At 42.4% G+C, this 17,589-nt stretch overlaps 1 protein-coding gene and 1 pseudogene across 2 annotated transcripts; one reads left to right on the forward strand and one right to left on the reverse strand.

The window, feature by feature from the left end:
- Positions 1 to 6,313: 6,313 nt before the first annotated feature.
- Positions 6,314 to 7,291, reverse strand: LOC135528681 (gamma-crystallin M2-like; annotated as a pseudogene).
- Positions 7,292 to 8,867: 1,576 nt separating this feature from the next.
- On the forward strand, positions 8,868 to 16,811 carry LOC135538664 (secernin-2-like). 2 transcript variants are annotated; one of them, XM_064964553.1, is made up of 9 exons: positions 8,868 to 8,941; positions 9,762 to 9,930; positions 10,490 to 10,671; positions 12,133 to 12,332; positions 12,896 to 13,111; positions 13,460 to 13,625; positions 14,093 to 14,273; positions 14,570 to 14,729; positions 14,836 to 16,811. In XM_064964553.1, the coding sequence occupies exons 2-8, from the start codon at positions 9,763 to 9,765 to the stop codon at positions 14,723 to 14,725; spliced, it is 1,269 nt and encodes a 422-aa protein (XP_064820625.1). In that variant the 5' UTR covers positions 8,868 to 8,941; position 9,762; the 3' UTR covers positions 14,726 to 14,729; positions 14,836 to 16,811. The 2 variants fall into 2 exon arrangements, with proteins under 2 accessions (XP_064820625.1, XP_064820636.1); XM_064964564.1 differs by lacking the exon at positions 14,836 to 16,811 and having other exon boundaries at positions 14,160 to 14,273; positions 14,570 to 14,719.
- Positions 16,812 to 17,589: the final 778 nt, after the last annotated feature.

Here is a 17,589-nt window from a genome sequence, read left to right on the forward strand (position 1 = left end):
CGCAATGCACTAATGCATTACTAGCAGCTTGTCACTTACAATACAGTAGCCTACTTGTTTATTAGATTGCGTGTTAAAAAGAATAAATCATGTATAACTGAATAAACTATGAATCATTAAAAAACATCAAAGCTGAGTTCATCAATACATGTCACCCATCTTATTGACCCCATAATGACACAGTGGCATCTGGTAACATTGCATTGGTCATTATTGTCACTGGTCTGGTCACCATGTAGGCTCCTATGTCATCCTATGTAAACTACTGGCAACAGGTCTCTATAGCACAAATTGTATCTCTTAATTGTTATGCATACACAATCTACTGTAACCTGTTTCTATAACCTTCAGTATCAGTTCAATTCTCAACCGTCAAGAGACCACAATTTACAAAACAGTATCATATCCTTTCATCTTCTGCATGTTACAGGCAGTGTAGGTGCCTTATCAAAGCTCAGTGGTGCCCAAATACATAGCTGTTCCTCTTGCTTTTGCCAAATGAGAGGAAACACTTGTTAACTGTTGTCGGTCATACCAATGAAAATACGGATTAAATCCAATCCAACATCACTGCTCTTCACTGTTTTATTAGCCTCTTCTTCTAAAGTGTTTTATTTTTTCCCTCTTCTCAGTTAATTCCTTTCCTGTCACAGCATGTTGGTGGAGTGACTTCAAATCAACTGACAAACAGAGGCCACAGACAGACGGGCGGGAAGTGGTTTACTTACTTACTGCCGGCTTCTTCTCTTTCTCTGAAGCAGCAGTTTTTAAAACGCTGAGTTTGTATCAATAATGCATGTACATTGTGTCTATGGTTGGACTGCAACATAATAGGATACAGATGTATTTTGTTTCGTATCAAATTATGAAATATTGACTGATTCACATTTTCAGCAAAAAAAAAAAGTCCTGATCATAACCATGAACCATAACCATTTTGTTGTGTTACAACCTGAATTCAAAATGCATTAAATGTATGGGTTTTTTTCACACCCATCTCCACACAATACCCCATAATGACAAAGTGAAAACATGGTTTTCAAAATCTTTGTAAATTTACAGCCATTTTCAAGTCCTGCTGTAGAGTTTGAAGCAGATTTAAGTCAAAACTATAACTCGGTCACTCAGGAACATTTACCGTCTTCTAGATAATCAGTGTAAATTTGGCCTTGTGGTTTAGGTTATTGTCCTACTGAAAGTTGAATTAATTTCCCAGTGTCTGGTGGAAAGCAGATTGAACCAGGTTTTCCTCTACGATTTTGCCTGTGCTTAGCTCCATTCTATAGATTTTTTTTTATCCTGAAAAACACCCCAGTCCTTAATGATTACAAGAATACCCATAACATGATGCAGCCACCACTATACTTGAAAATATGGAGAGTGGTACTCAGTAACATCTTGCATTGGATTTGCCCCAAACATAACACTTTGTATTAAAGTTACTTTGTCACATTTTTTGCAATATTACTTAAGTGCCTTGCAAACAGGATGCATGTTTTGGAATATTTGTATTCTGTACAGGCTTCCTTCTTTTCACTCTGTCAATTAGGTTAGTATTGTGGAGTAACTACAATGTTGTTGATCCATCCTCAATTGTCTCATATCACTGTCATTAAACTCTGTAACTTTTTTAAAGTTCACCATTTGCCTCATGGTGAAATCCCTGAGGGTGTCCTTCCTCTCTGGCAACTGAGTTAGGAAGTATGCCTGTATCTTTGTAGTGACTGGGTGTATTAACACCATCAAAAGTAACTTCACCATGTTCAAAGGGATATTCAACGTCTGATTTATTTTATTTTCTACCAATAGGTGCCCTTTTTTGTGAGGCAATGGAAAACCTCCCTGGTCTTTATGGTTGAATCTGTGTTTGAAACTCACTGCTCGACTGAGGGACCTTACAGATAATTGTATGTGTGGGGTACAGAGATGAGGTAGTCATTCAAATATCATGTTAAACACTATTATTGCACACAGAGTGAGACACAAAATCTCAATTTAATCCATTTTAAATTCCGTCTGTAACACAACAAAATGTGGAGTGTCCAGGGGTGTGAATACTTTCTGAAGGCCCTGTATGTGCGTAGCGTGTTTCAATAAAACAGACTGACAGTGTATTACAACAGAAAACTGTAGCCTACATGCACTGTGCTATAAAAGTGCTTCTTTGATAAGGGATGTATGCTTTTCTTCTATACTTACTAGCTTTCCCAACCTGTATTGAAAAGTTCACACAGAAAGAATTCCTTTCAATAGGGGATTGATCTTGTGTGCGTTCTCACTAGTGAAATTAATCTGGATACGCATGTACACAGAGAGGGATCAAGTTGCTGAATTGGGGACCACACACAATGCCTAAATGATGTTTACCAATGTCTTTCAATAGTCAGGCATATTTCCTTGTGAATAAAATTCTTCCAACTCCAAAAGAGACTGTTTAATAACATTTAATTACAGTGCATTTAAGATCAATTACAAGGGGCTTACAAATTCTCCTAAGGTTTTAAATCTGTTTAGACGGCATGTTGGCCTCTTTTCTGTCAGTGATTGCATTCTTTTAAGCGTCTTTCATAAGGTTGTGTGTGTTTCTAAATTGTCTAAGTATGTTTGTGGCTTTGACCTTCAACCCCTCAAACTGACATCAAAGACCATTTGATAGGGCTCGTACTTAAACTGTAGTCTGTTCAGATGTCAAAGATGGTTTACCTAAAATTCGATCCGCCCTCTTTCAGGCATAGATTTGCTAGTAGGCCTTTACACTGTTCACAGCTGGACTTGAACCTCTAGCAGTTGGTTGGAGATGCTTAGTCATATACTGTAAATATATAGTATATCGTATATACTGACAGTACACCGTCTCACAGACTCCATTTCAGGACAGGACACACCATCATTTTGGACCTTAAATCCTTCAGCTGTAACCCGGGTGCCAAGGACCCACTATAGACCTCATCCCCTCCTATGTGTCAACTCATATAAATCTATTCACACTCTCGGAGGCTTATATAGCGCTCTAGTCCTGAGGCACATTCTGTATAGCTGAATCTCTCTAGTCGAATGCGGCAGAAATAAATCCCTATGAAATGAATCATCTATCACATCGTTGTCACATTGTTGGCCATTCTCCTTGGACTACAGCCGTTTCATTGAAGTATCCAATGATAAACAATTCAAGGAACTTCTCTTTTGTAGTTTTCTGTTACACCGTTTTCTTCGTCCTCCAATATCATTAAAAGGCTCCTAGATGGATAAAAATACATTTAAAAAAAATGCAAATGATAAAGGAGACAATTGTCATAATCGTACTCATAGTTGATGTGTTTGTGTCTATGGTGTACTAGTTTCTTTTTGTTTATGTCTATACCTTATTTAACTTTTTTTTTACAGATTTGTCTCATAGAGATAAAAATCTAATTTAAATGTAACCTGTTGTAAGTAGCCTAACTTTGACTAACCAACCATGAAGCATGTTTTATGTGAGTCCCATGGGAACTTCAATGGTGTCTCGGCTAAAGCCTAATATCACCGTTGGAGCCTCCAGAGGGATTGGCCAGGTAAAGCCTCATTTCCCCTCTGAGGGAAAAAAAGTAAACTAGAGTACACAGTAAGTGTACAGTAGTAGACTTCCCATATCCTTGTTTACTATTCAAAATCCCATAAGAGGAGGTACCGGCTGCCGGGGGTTCTGAGTCTGACTGAGTCACCTTTTTTTTCTTCCCTTCTTCATGCAAACACACCTAGACACTCACTCACCACAGCAGCCCCCTCTCCCTCGCTCTCTGCCTCCCCTTTCAACTTCAAACCCAGTTATTTCTGCAAGCTGCTACTTTGATTGTACCAAACACCTGTATTTTTGGGGAGAGACTTCCTCAGTAGCCCCCGCCTCCCATCTTTGATTGTTAAACAGCAGTGGCGCCGCCATTACTGTCTGAGAGACTGATACCGCCCTGCTTCCCCTCCTCCTCCTCCACTTAAGTTCCTTTTAAAAGAGAAATTGAATTGGCCTCGGAGTATGGCGAGCTCCATTCTATTTGAACCAAATTCCACCATTCCAAAGTATCTCAGTTGTAGATAAAGACTTTGAATCTCAAATTCCTGTGTGTGACAGCTGCGTAAATCAGAAAGAATCAGAAAATAATCATCATGCCAGGAAGCAGAGCCATAACATTCTAGCTCTAAATCAGCTAGACCATGACTATTCTCCTGAATGTGAGGAAAGTGAGAATCAGAGGTAACTTTAGTAGAAAATTCTGTCAGAGTTGTTTGCCCTGTCTTAGGTTGTATAAACAATACAGAAAGAGTGTGAACAGACCACACACACACACACACACACACACACACACACACACACACACACACACACACACACACACACACACACACACACACACACACACACACACACACACACACACACACACACACACACACACACACACAAAAGGCCCTCTTCCCCTCGCCCTTAATACCAGGCTTTAATACCCAACCTCTCATCCCTGCCATCCTGTCTTCCCCTCTAGATTAATGTCCTCTCCGCTCTCCACCAGCTGTTTCCGTGCCAGAACACCCCTCATCTTCCCGGGCCGCTGGCCTCTTGGTGGTAGATGGTAGTCAGTCTCTGGGGCTGGGCCATAGGGCCGCATTGTCGCAGTGCCTGCGTGTCTATGAGAGAATAGTCGCCCTCACGCCCATTAGCAGGAGTGTCAGTGTGTTCACATCGCCGCATGCCAGACCGCCCTTGTAAATAAGAATTTGGTCATAATTGAGGTTATATAAAAATGAATTACCTGTATAGACAGCTTTAAGGGAAGAGCCTTGTGCCACATAGCTAAACATTTTGAAGGGCCCCCACCTTTTGTTGATGAAATAAAATTAAATAATAGCCTTTCACTTTATTCATATGAACTAAATCAGAAAATGTAACACTTTAGATTATAATACCATTTTGTTCATCATAATGCAACTAAATATAGAGATGTAATGTTAACTTACGTAAATATGCTGTGTACGTCATTAACCGGTGTTGTTTTGAGAGTGACTTGGGGGGGGGGGGGTACGCCCACTGTGTGTTTGTTTGTTATAAAGTGTGTCTGTTTTGTTTAGTCTGTGTGTGGTATACGTAAGTGCGTAAGTGTGAGTCTGACTGTGTGTACATGTGTGTGCGTGTGCGCGCGTGTGTGTGTGTGTGTGTGTGTGTGTGTGTGTGTGTGTGTGTGTGTGTGTGTGTGTGTGTGTGTGTGTGTGTGTGTGTGTGTGTGTGTCAGTCTGAGCTATGTTAACTGGGTGTGGCTGTCTGTGCCAGAGGTGGGTGTTTACTTTTCATGGCTTTTAGTTTAGTGTTTGTGTCTTAGCTCAGACAGGATGTGCAGAGGTTGTCAGCATGGTTCATGAGATGAAAGAAGAAGAAGGGGGGGGGGGTAGTCGAGCCAGTCCGATAGCAAGCTGTCTACCTGAAAGAATCCGAGCCTGCTGCCTCCACCTCCACCTCTACATACCTTCCATGTGTGCTGCACAGTGCCACAAGGAAACACCTCTCACCACCTTAGTGCTTTGACATCCTTTTTCCTAGACACACAACACCCAAACAAAGCTGGGCATAGCTGAGCACTGATATGGCCAAGTGTTCAACGACAACTGAAATCACAAGCCAAAAAAGGTGTTTGTGTTTATACTTCACATTCACAGGTATCATTTCATATGTGTGGACGACACCCTATTAGGCTTAGGCAACAAAGGGAAATCCATTAGCTATTGATCAAAGAGTGAAGAGACTTGTAGACTTGGAATGGACTCAACCCCTTTACTGGTGCCAAACATATTAGTTACAGAATGTAATAAAAATGTCCTTAACTTCATTTTGACAACAATTTCAGAAATGCTGTTTGGCTGGTTTATATCTTTTCGTTTTGTATTGCCAAGCTACTTCCATGGAGTATCACTGTCAAAACAAGTAAACTCACAGACAGGGTCAGTGTCCTGAGGCTGACAGTCTAGCCCAGCTACAAGACCACCAACTGTGATGTAACATTGAGAGTTTTAGCACTGAAACAATTGGCATAGAAGGCCTAGTGCATGTTTTGCACGACAATGAGTGACAACTAGATACACACATATGTCATATCTTCATTTGATCACTCCGTTGTTGCTGCAAATCTGATCTCAATTCCAAAATACTCAAAATTGTCATTCTTAGCTTCACTGTCCAAATACATATGTAGGTGAGTGTAAGTTACAAGGGATACAGGTGTGTGAACAACAAATCAGCAGGCAATTTTTTTGTCACACAAAAAAAGGGAAAGATTTAATAGGTTTGTGAATTATTTTATTCCATGGCTTTACTTGCTACGGGTATTTAGTACCAGGAGTCCATGATACGCCTCATGCTCATGAATCTCATACCACTCAAGCCGCCCATGGCTCCCATTCCCATGCCCACGCTGAAGTTGCTGTACTCTCCAGGCCTCATGTACATCATCCTGCCTCTGAAGTGCCTCTTCCTGCCTCTGCTCGTACATCAGCCAGTGGCCTTCCATCACGTTGCAGGACTGGCATTTGGACATGCGGTAATGATCCATGATGTTGTCACAGTTGTTCATCATCTCGTGCATCTGACCTCCGAAGTTCTCTCTCTCTCTCTCGTAGATCCTCATCCTGTAGTTTCCTCTGTGCTGTTAGGATAAAAGTACAGCTTTCATTGATGAGATAATTATTTAGAACATTGTTTAATATGAGAGTGTGACCATTAACATATGTTTTACCTTCAATGACAAGATGTGACAATTTTAAGCTGAAATATTTTCAACCTACCATGGCGATTATGCGGCAGGACTTGATGCAGTCACTCATTCCAAAGTGCTGCATGTAGTCAGGGTACTCGGCCCTCCTCATGAAGTACTGGTTTCCCATGTAGTTGTTGTGGTTGTACAGCATCCAACAGCCACTTTCGACCCTGCAGGAGTGGCACCTGCTCAGGTAGGAGCCCATGTCACTGCAGTCGCTGCTGCACTCATAGGAACGACCCTGGAAGTTCCTGTCCTCGTAGAAGACGATCTGAAAATAAAATGGAATCATTTCTATGAATTAAACAATTGTATGAAAGAAACATTTTAGAGACATTTGGGATGGTCTACTATTCGGTCCCAATGGCGACCAGGATATTGGGATTGGTCAAACGTTCATGTTTTAGTTTGTGGTGCTAGAGCCCTTTTGTATACCAATCTAGAAAAATGTTGGTATGTATTTTCAAAACTTTCCCAGTGCTTACCTTGCCTCTGTTCATGTTGGTGGTGGACATGTTTGCTCACTGTGCTGCTGGTTGCTGGTTGCTGATCCCGAACTGACTTCCTACCAGGTTTAACCCTTTCTTTTATACCAGACCAAACCCAAAGAATCGCTAGCTCCATTGTTCAAGCCCCTGAACCAGCAACATGCTATAGAGGCCTATTGAGGCCACTGAGGCTACGTCCACCTTTCCAGAAAGGCAGCTCATCTATTGGTTGTTTATCTTGCAAGGTAACATAGTGCCTTTTGAGAGTCTACTCTCAAATGACTCTCAAATTTGAAAGTTCTTCATACATAAGTTTTCAAATCTTACTTGAAATATAACTTTTATTGACTAGAAAATGACATACATTTGTGTGCTTGAAAGTCTTGAAGTATTTATGGTTGTGAAATAGTAGTATAGGGGTAGTGGTAGCAACAGCTGTAGTAATAGTAGAAGTATTATTGGTAGTAATAGGGTTTTCATAGGCTACGGGGGTTAGTTATATTTACCTATTTTGGGGTGGTTTGTTGGTTTGGAGTTATTATAGTGGGTTATAGTGGGCTAGTATAGCAAGATAGAATGAGTACTACAGCATCATGAGCCATATTATGCGTTTTTAAGCTCTCTAAGGTCTTCAGTTTGAAAGTTTTGTGGCAGTGATTTCAGTTTAGAATGTTGAAACCTGCATTCTGCCTTTAAAATGAAATGGGATATAACAAGCGTTATAGTTTATGAAGTATGAATAGTCGCAACTAACTGTGTTGATTCAGTCCGCACATGTCCACATTGGGTTGGTGTTTAAAATTATTATAGTTGAAAAAGTACATGTGGTATAAACAATCTTCTGAAAAGCAATCTAAGTTGAGTCAGTCTGCACATGTCAACTTTGGGTTGGTGTTTGTAGCTGAAATGGTTCAAGAGCAGCGGCAAATCCACATTTTGCTTTAAATCTATGGAGCTTTTATGCAAATTTCAAACAGTTATGTTCAAAAAGTATACATAGTATCAAAAAGCTGTATACAAGCACACAATTCCAGACCATCTGCATGTTTTAAAGGTTGAATGGAGTTTCTATCTTTAATAGTTCTAGAGGAGTAGCGGCTCTATTTTTTTAACCTATCCTCTCCATTTAAACCTATGACCATTAAAAGTTTTATGGATTTATGAAAAAGTGTTTGTAGTGTGAAAGGTAAGCTATAAGTAGTATCAAAAAGTATTGTTCTTACAACCTGAAGACAGCAGGCCTGCACGTTTTAAAGTTGTTTTGGTGTTGGTTGCTTTTACAGTTTTGGGCTACAGGTGGAAACAGAAGGAGAATAATAAGTATGTCGGATTTTCGATGGATGGGATGGATATGCTGTTTTTGAGCAATTCAGTTATCTATTTGATTATAGAATATAGAGGACTAAAATCTAAAAAGTTGTGATGATGTATTCTTGAATCATCTGGAATCTATCCAATTACTTTATGTGGAACAATCTCATTGTGCCTTGTTACACCAACATTTGTTGGCTATTTGTTGAAAAGGGCTATACACTTGTTTTTCTGTTATGTATTTGCAGCAAGTAATCAACGAGACTAGACCTTTAAATACAACCTTTGGATACGATCACGTGGTACGGTAGCTCCACGACAACCTGCCTTCTCTTTGCTACCGCGTCTGGTTTTGCGATTATAAAGGTAACAATTTTACTGTAGGAATTTGCAGCATATCAGTAGCCCTATTGCTCGACAGATTATAATGACAGCCAACCCTTGGATTGAAGTGAAATGACAGTCGTTTATTTGTGTATTTTAGCGTGATATCTCCTGAAACCGGGAAGGGACAGCAAGGGCACATCGCTAACGTTACCGTTTATATAGGCCCTATTTTAAATAAACGTTTGACTAAAGACCATTTTAGGCCATAATGTCTCCACAAGACTTCGATCACATTGTTTAAAACGTTTCCCGCATTGTATAATAGAACAGCTTTACTAAATAGCCATGTTGATACGAAGAAGGAGACGGCAAGGACCATTCGGATTTGTAAAGATTATCGAAAAGTGCAGTGCACAATACTACCTCCTTATCGCTCTGTTTGAGAAGGGATGGGCAATGCACTAGTTGACAGGAAGAACATACTATACCTGAGACTTCCCTAAAGATACTGTGTCTTTACAGGGATGGATGCCTTATGTTACGTGTATAGGCTTCTTAGGCTATATACAATAGTCAGAGTGGGAAATTAAATTGAAAAGCTGTAAAAACATGACTAATTGATAGTGAATAGTGACAGCGATATACAGTATGTCTATATTGTTGAGTTTGCTTAAACGCTTCTACAATTTATTGACCAACATAACTATGAATATTCCAGATTTGACCAATGTATGACTCAGGCTAGGACCTTTTCCTGATAATTTGGCCTGACCAGGAAAAACTCCTGGCCTCCGATATGACAGCAGTTTATTTTCTGGTAATATATTTCTGGTGTTTGCTTGTCCTCTTGTTCATGCAGGATGGCAGAGCATGAGCCACCCCTCTCGTGTGACTGCTTTGTGTCCTTGCCCCCCGGCTCACAAGATGATCACGTGATTTTTGGGAAGAACTCAGACCGTCCTAGAGATGAGGTCCAAGAGGTTCTTTACTACCCGGCAACCAGTCACCCATCTGGGACCATGCTGGAGGTAAGCTAGGCCTAGCTTCACTTCTCCCCATAGATTGACCCTGCTGTAAATTACAAGCCTGCTGCCATCTTGGATCAGGGCTCTCTTGAAAAAGAGATTTGATCTCAATGAGATTAAACCTGGATGAAGCATGGTTAAAGAACTCAAATCCATCTGCCCTCTGAACATTGTATGTAGGCCTGTAGTCAGAGTTATGTTAAAAATGTTCACAACAGGTGTTTTGCTCTGTGACCAACATCACTAATTGGATTAGAGTTGTTTTCACTGGTGAGCAGGCAGTCTGGGCAATATAACTGAGAAGGGTTATCAAACCTCTAAAATACCCCACCTAGGTATACACAATCAACATTTTCTAATTTACGATTCTCAAAGTTTAAAGTTTGAATAATAGACTATGATTTATATTTATTTTCACTCCTTTATGTTATCAACGGTTTATACGACAGGCTTAAGGTATTGGCTGAGTGTGTGTTGGTAGGGTTTGCCAGTATATTTGATGTTACAATCCAAAAAAAAGAGAATTGAACAACAATGTAAGTCTCCATTTCTCATCCTGCAGTGCACGTACATTCAGATCCCCCAAGCAGAATACACCCATGCTGTGGTCCTCAGCCGGCCTTCCTGGCTGTGGGGGGCCGAGATGGGGGCCAACGACAAGGGGGTCTGCATCGGGAACGAGGCTGTGTGGACCCGCGAAGCTATCGATCCAGGGGAAGCCCTGCTAGGAATGGACCTGGTCCGGTAAGCCCGGCTGACCGTAGGCCAGCATACCAAACAGGAGTGTTGTTTTGGGGGCCAAGTGAATCCTAACTTCAGAATCATCTCCTGATACGAAAGATGGAGAGACGGGCTGGCTGGCTGTATGGTCAGGTTCCAGGTTCGTGACCGAGCGGTCTGATTGAATGACTTGTCTGGCTATGTCAGACAACATTGGATCCCAGGACCAGGAACGATAGGGTAGCACTACCCTTTGAGAATCAATTTACTAACTTCAGAATCACATCACTCAAAGTTTGGTGTGAATAATCATGCATTGTTGTAATTGGTAAATTTGTTGAAAAGTAGATATACTTAGTCAGCTTGTAGTCAGAAAAGCAATATAGGGCTATGCAGTAGCAGATGTGCTACTGTAAATGTACTAGGTAGACTTCCTTCATCACAGGTTAATACTTACATGTGTGCGTAGGGACTAGTCGTGTAAACAAAGATAGGCCCTACTCCCGAAACATTTCCATAGGAGTTTTGATTGAATCTGGCCCAAGTGTGTTTTCACTTATGTCCTAAAGCTGTCTTTACATTGTCATAAGCATAACATTTAAAGGATTGAAGTGTAACGCTGAACAAATCATTTTAACAGTTGGCAATGGCAGCCGCAGGTTGGTCCTGTTGTACCACTGACTGCAGTGATATAGCAGCAGCAGGACTAACCTACTCCAGGGGTTGCTGCTCTGTGGCTGACACTATGCTGCTCTGTGGCTGACCCTATGCTGCTCTGTGGCTGACCCTATGCTGCTCTGTGGCTGACCCTATGCTGCTCTGTGGCTGACCCTATGCTGCTCTGTGGCTGACCCTATGCTGCTCTGTGGCTGACCCTATGCTGCTCTGTGGCTGACCCTATGCTGCTCTGTGGCTGACCCTATGCTGCTCTGTGGCTGACCCTATGACCCTATGCTGCTCTGTGGCTGACCCTATGCTGCTCTGTGGCTGACCCTATGCTGCTCTGTGGCTGACCCTATGCTGCTCTGTGGCTGACCCTATGCTGCTCTCTGGCTGGCCCTATGCTGCGACCAGCCTCGCAACTGTGTGTATGTGGTGTCAGTGGAATAATATAAGACAGAATGTTCTATTTGATTCTATTCTACTCATAATCTATTCTATTACTATTCTGTTCCAGTATCCCAACCCTGGTCCTCGAGTACCCAGAACAGTAAACATTTTTATTGTAACCCTGGACAAGCACACCTGATTCAACTTGTCAACTAATTTTCAAGCCCTCAATTAGCTGAATGAGGTGTTTTTTTAACGAGCTTCAACAAAAAAATGTGTACTGTTGGGGGTACTCGAGGACCAGGGTTGGGAAACACTGTTCTATTCTCCAGGTATTCTACTCTGCTCTACTATATTCTATTCTACTCTACTGCTCTACTCTACTCTACTGCTCTACTCTACTCTACTCCTCTACTCTATTCTATTGCTTGACAGCTTGGGGCTTGAGCGTGCGGACAGTGCCTGGGGGGCGGTGAGTGTGATCACTGGTCTGCTGGAGCAGCATGGCCAGGGGGGGCCATGCAGGGAGGACCCGGCGCCCTTCAGCTACCACAACTCCTTCCTCCTGGTGGACCGCAACGAGGCCTGGGTCCTGGAGACTGCCGGCAAGCTCTGGGTGGCACAGAAAGTCACCGGTGAGGAAACTGCTGTAACACCGTGGGAGCTGTAGTGTGAATGGACTTTGGGGGGGAAACTGAGGGTGGCACAGGAAGTTACATGGTGAGAAAATTGCTCTAACATCACTGGAGCCGTAGTATGGACATACGTTTTGAATCAGAGGTTAGTTTTGGGTTCATCTCTGTTAAGAAGTAAAATCCCACGTAACTTGGTCAGCTGAGGGATTAATTTCTTTGTTCTTACAGTCCGTGTTAGAAATTGAGAGTGGCAGTCTCCACCCTCGCAGCCAAACCCCCCCTCCAACCGAAGCAGTTTTAGCACCGCCTTCACCCAATCATGATACGTGCAAATAACCAGCGAGGAAAACCCCAAAACCGGAAATAATGCTGCTCCTTATCTCACACCTCCCATTCAGTCTCTGCAGATTCTTCAGTCTACGAGCAAAATCTGCCCACAGGAGATTATTTTTGTGGTTTTACCCTTATGGTTAGGACAGTGGGGAGGGTAAGCTGTGTATATCTGAGCAACTTCGAACAGCAGCATACAACTGTGCAACCCCGCCTGTCTTTGCTTCCCACAGAGGGGGTGAAGAACATCTCCAATGCGCTGACCATCGGGACGGATATCTCGGCTGAGCACCCAGAGCTGCGGAGTGTGGCCCAGGCCCAGGGTTGGTGGAGCGGCGAGGGAGAGTTCTGCTTCAATGAGGTGTTCAAGTCTGAAAACCCCCCCGCCAGGATGGAACTGGCCAAGAAGCGCTACAGTGGGGGCACACAGCTCCTTCAACAGCATGATGGTGAGGGAGACTATTCTTTCTATTCTAATCTAATTCAACACTTTCAACTCCTTATAACTGTAAAAACTCCCAAAATGATGTTAAAGCAGAATATTAACAACACTATACAGGTTTGGTTTGGTTGCCGTATTGCTTGTACAGCTATTTGTATTACACATAATAAAGGCCTGGTATCCCCTCTTACCATTGAAAGTACATTACATGTAACTAGCTATGTAATTTCCTGTCTCCTGCCATTTCCTGTCTCCTGCCATTTCATGTCTCCTGCCATTTCCTCTCCGGTCGGCTTTCCCATAAAAATAGACAACTAATAACGTACTTAGACGATACATTTTCTGGGTTCCCCAGGTTCTGTGACGGCCGAGGTGATGATGTCCATCCTGAGGGACAAGCCCAGTGGGATCTGCATGGACTCTGGGGGGTTCCGCACCACTGGCAGCATGGTGTCCATCCTGCCCCGCGATCCCAGCCTGCCGTGCATCCACTTCCTCACTGCCACCCCCGACCCCTCCAGGTGCGTCACCTCACCGGCCTGGTCCCGAACTAATCACTCTGACCCTAACCCCATTGTTGTCTGCTCCTTGTGTTTAATCTAAATGAGCTGGATAAGTGTGTGAGAAATGTTTGGGAAACTCCCCCTAGCCTACCAGAGAGCTATGTGGTTATGTTGCTATTTTGCTGATACCTTTCCAGTTCTTTCAGATTGGTAAGAGGGACTCAACAAGGGTGTAGGAGAAGTGGCAAGGGATTGGTTTGGAACCAGGCCCAGGAACCCCTCAGGCTATCTGGAAGTGCTTCTTAAGATTCAGACTCAGATTTGCTCTTTGCCGTTTATCTCTCTATTGCTCTTTTTCATCTTCATCATTTCTCCCTTTGGTAAAACTGCGTCTTGATAGGAGTTTCTCTGTGTCTGTGTGTTTCATTTGGTCCTTACCCCCTGCCCTCCTCCTCCTCCTACCGGACTGTCCTCTGTCCTGCCAGGTCTGTTTTCAAGCCTTTTATCTTCTCTGAGTCTGTGACCCCAGTGTCGAGGGTGATCTCCCCACAGTACGGCCCAGACGACCCGGTCAGGAAGCAGCCGCGCTTCCAGAGCCAAGTGGACCGCAGGCACGACCTGTACAAGGCCCATGAGGGGGCCCTGCAGACGATGGAGACCAACCCGGTACGTGTAGAAGGGGTTAGAATTAAATATGGGTGGAATATGCCACGGCTGAATGTAATAGGCTACACTTTCATAGAGTATTTTCTCAAATATAAAAAAGTATTACATTTTTTACTTTGAGTGTGGGTACGGACTGATGGATATTGTGTTAGGTACATCACCGACTTTGAACTTTTATAATTCCCTATAAACTTCACAAATTGCTGTTTGTCAGGTCTTCTCTGCTTGTGCACGTGCTTGTGTGTGGGGAGGCATTAATGTGTGTATTTTTGCGTGTGTGTGTTTCTGTCCCTCAGGACGCAGGGAATGCTCTGACGGAGACATTGAGGATGTTGGAGGGCCAGTGTCTGACGGACATATCAGCCCTGCTCAGTGGAGAAATACCAGCAGATGAGGAACTGGGGGACCTGTTCTTTGACTGTGTGGACACGGAGCTGAAGTTCTACCAGTGAGGAGGTAAGAACCGTGTGTGTGTGTGTGTGTGTGTGTGTGTGTGTGTCTCTCAGAAGCACAGTAACCTTCTCATTACGCCAATGCTGCCTCCAATTTCTCTCTGTTACAGCGCCCTCATGTGGAGAATGCTAGTGCTTGCAGATCGGCAGGAGATGGCCCTGGGACTGTTACATCCTGTGCTCCTGTTAGATTGGCTCCCTCCCATCTCACGCATACGAACCCCCTGATGCCACTCCATCCATCATTAACACAGAATATAAATGTCTTAACGTTCCATGGGATTGGAACATCATTATCATTTGTATCACTTTAGGGAGCAATGCTCGCCCCACATTAGTGAGTATGTGATAGACCACTACAGGAGTGTACATTACCAGTTAAAAGTTTGGACACACCTACTCATTCAAAGGTTTTTCCTATTTGACTATTTTCTACATTGTAGAATAATAGTGAAGATGTCAAAACTATGAAATAACACATGGAATCATGTAGTAACCAAAAATGTGTTAAACAAATCATTATATATTTGATATTCTTCAAAGTAGCCACCCTTTGCCTTGATGACAGCTTTGCACACTCCTGGCATTCTCTCAACCAGCTTCACCTGGAATGCTTTTCCAGCAGTCTTGAAGGAGTTCCCACATATGCTGAGCCCTTTTTGGCTGCTTTTCCTTCACTCTGCGGTCCAACTCATCCCAAACCATCTTAATTGGGTTGAGGTCGGACGATTGTGAAGGCCAGGTCATCTAATGCAGCACTCCATCACTCTCCTTGGTAAAATAGCCCTTACACAGCCTGGAGGTGTGTTGGGTTATTATCCTGTTAAAACAAATGATAGTCCCACGAAGCGCAAACAAGATGGGATGGTGTATCGCTGCAGCGTGCTGTGGTAGCCATGCTGGTTAAGTGTGCCTTCAATTCTAAATAAATCACTGACAGTGTCACCAGCAAAGCACCCCCACACCATCACACCTCCTCCATGCTACACGGTGGGAACCACACATGCGGATATCATCCGTTCACCTACTCTGCGTCTCACAAAGACACATCGGGTGGAACCAGAAATCTCACATTTGGACTCATTAGACCAAAGGACAGATTTCCACCGGTCTAATGTACATTGCTCATGTTTTTTTGGCCCAAGCAAGTCTCTTATTTGTGTCCTTTAGTAGTGGTTTCTTTGCAGCAATTTGACCATGAAGACCTGATTCACACAATCCGCTCTGAACAGGTGATGTTGAGATTTGTTTTACTTGAACTCTGAAGCTTTTATTTTGGCTGCAATCTGAGGTGCAATTAACTCTAATGAACTTATCCTCTGCAGCAGAGTTAACTCTGGGTCTTTCCTGTGGCGGTCCTCATGAGAGCCAGTTGCATCATAGCGCTTGATGGTTTTTGCGACTGCACTTGAAGAAACTTTCAAAATTCTTGAAATGTTCCAGATGGGCTGACCGATAATGGATGTAATAATGTAATGGACTTTCATTTTCTCTTTGCTTATTTGAGCTGTACTTGCCATAATATGGACTTGGTCTTTTACCAAATAGGGCTATATTCTGTTTACCACCCCTACTTTGTCACAACACAACCGATTGGCTCAAATGCATTAAGAAGGAAAGAAATTCTGTCAATTAACATTTAACAAGGCACACCTGTTAATTGAAATGAATTCCAGGTGACTACCTGATGAAGCTGGTTGAGAGAATGCCAATGGTGTGCAAAGCTGTCATCAAGGCAAAGGGTGGCTACTTTGAAGAATCTCAAATATAAAATATAATTTGATCTGTTTAACACTTTTTTTTTGGTAACTACATAATTCCATGTGTTATTTCATAGTTTTGATGTCTTCACTATTATTCTACAATGTGGAAAATTAGTGAAAATAAAGAAAAACCCTTGAATAAGTAGGTGTTCCAAACTTTTTACTGGTACTGTATGTATGTGACTATGTGTAGATCTGTTTCACATTAAAACACCGACTGTAAGTACACCATTTGTAAAATGTGCAATTCATTGTTACAAGTGAATGGGGGTTAGTTGACAGACTGCCCCATGAGAATTAACTAATAAAATATTAGCTCTGTCTGCTGATGTGTCCTGTATTTATTAACACAGTAGTTTAAAACAAACACTGCGGTATTAAATTCAGTAATTCAGTATGTACTGACGTATTTAGTACAGTTAAGTAAAGAATTCAACAAATGTTGTACAGTTTTGTTAAAGTTGGGGAAATTCTCCGTCCTGATGGTGGCAGTGTTGCACTTCCAATCTTATAAAATATCCTAGCTCACAGCTTCAGAAGTCATCTAACCAAAGATTGTCTATTATATTGACAAGATCTTTAAGTGACCGCTCTAACAATGGAAATACATGTCCTCAAAGATTGAATACAGGTTTGAGGCGGCGAGACCAGGTGGGACCATTCAGCCAATGAGAGGGCAGATCCGCGTTTTAACAACAGCTACAGAGATTGATAGAAGACTCATCTCTTTATCTGTTCAATTATTGTATCGGTACATTTTATTTTGCGTTGTCTGATTTATTCCAACTTATTGGAATGCCCACCCAGTTGACTACTTAAAAATAGTGGACGCCCTCAAGTTCAATGTTCATGCTAAAACAGGTTATATCCATGATGTGTCTATCTATCTCTATGGCACAACTCTGATATAAACTCTTTCTGTTTTTAATTTGCCGAAATGCCACGTGCATCCACTTATATTGGTGCATTCGCATAAATCTAGCAACTACGGAACTTCTATTTGATCAAATAGGCCTGACGTAGCAAATTAGAATAACATTTTTTGTTGACCAAATTTGACACGCTCTCATTGACCTCACTACAAAAATTCCTCACTTCCGG

The sequence above is a fragment of the Oncorhynchus masou genome, chromosome 5 (genome assembly GCF_036934945.1).
Source record: "Oncorhynchus masou masou isolate Uvic2021 chromosome 5, UVic_Omas_1.1, whole genome shotgun sequence".
Lineage (NCBI taxonomy): Eukaryota > Metazoa > Chordata > Actinopteri > Salmoniformes > Salmonidae > Oncorhynchus > Oncorhynchus masou.

Coding starts and splice junctions, on each gene's coding strand:
- LOC135538664 (XM_064964553.1), top strand. CDS start 9,763: ATGGCAGAGCATGAGCCACCCCTCTCGTGTGACTGCTTTGTGTCCTTG. Junction 13,626..14,092: donor GCCACCCCCGACCCCTCCAG/GTGCGTCACCTC, acceptor CTGTCCTGCCAG/GTCTGTTTTCAAGCCTTTTA. Junction 14,274..14,569: donor AGACGATGGAGACCAACCCG/GTACGTGTAGAA, acceptor TCTGTCCCTCAG/GACGCAGGGAATGCTCTGAC.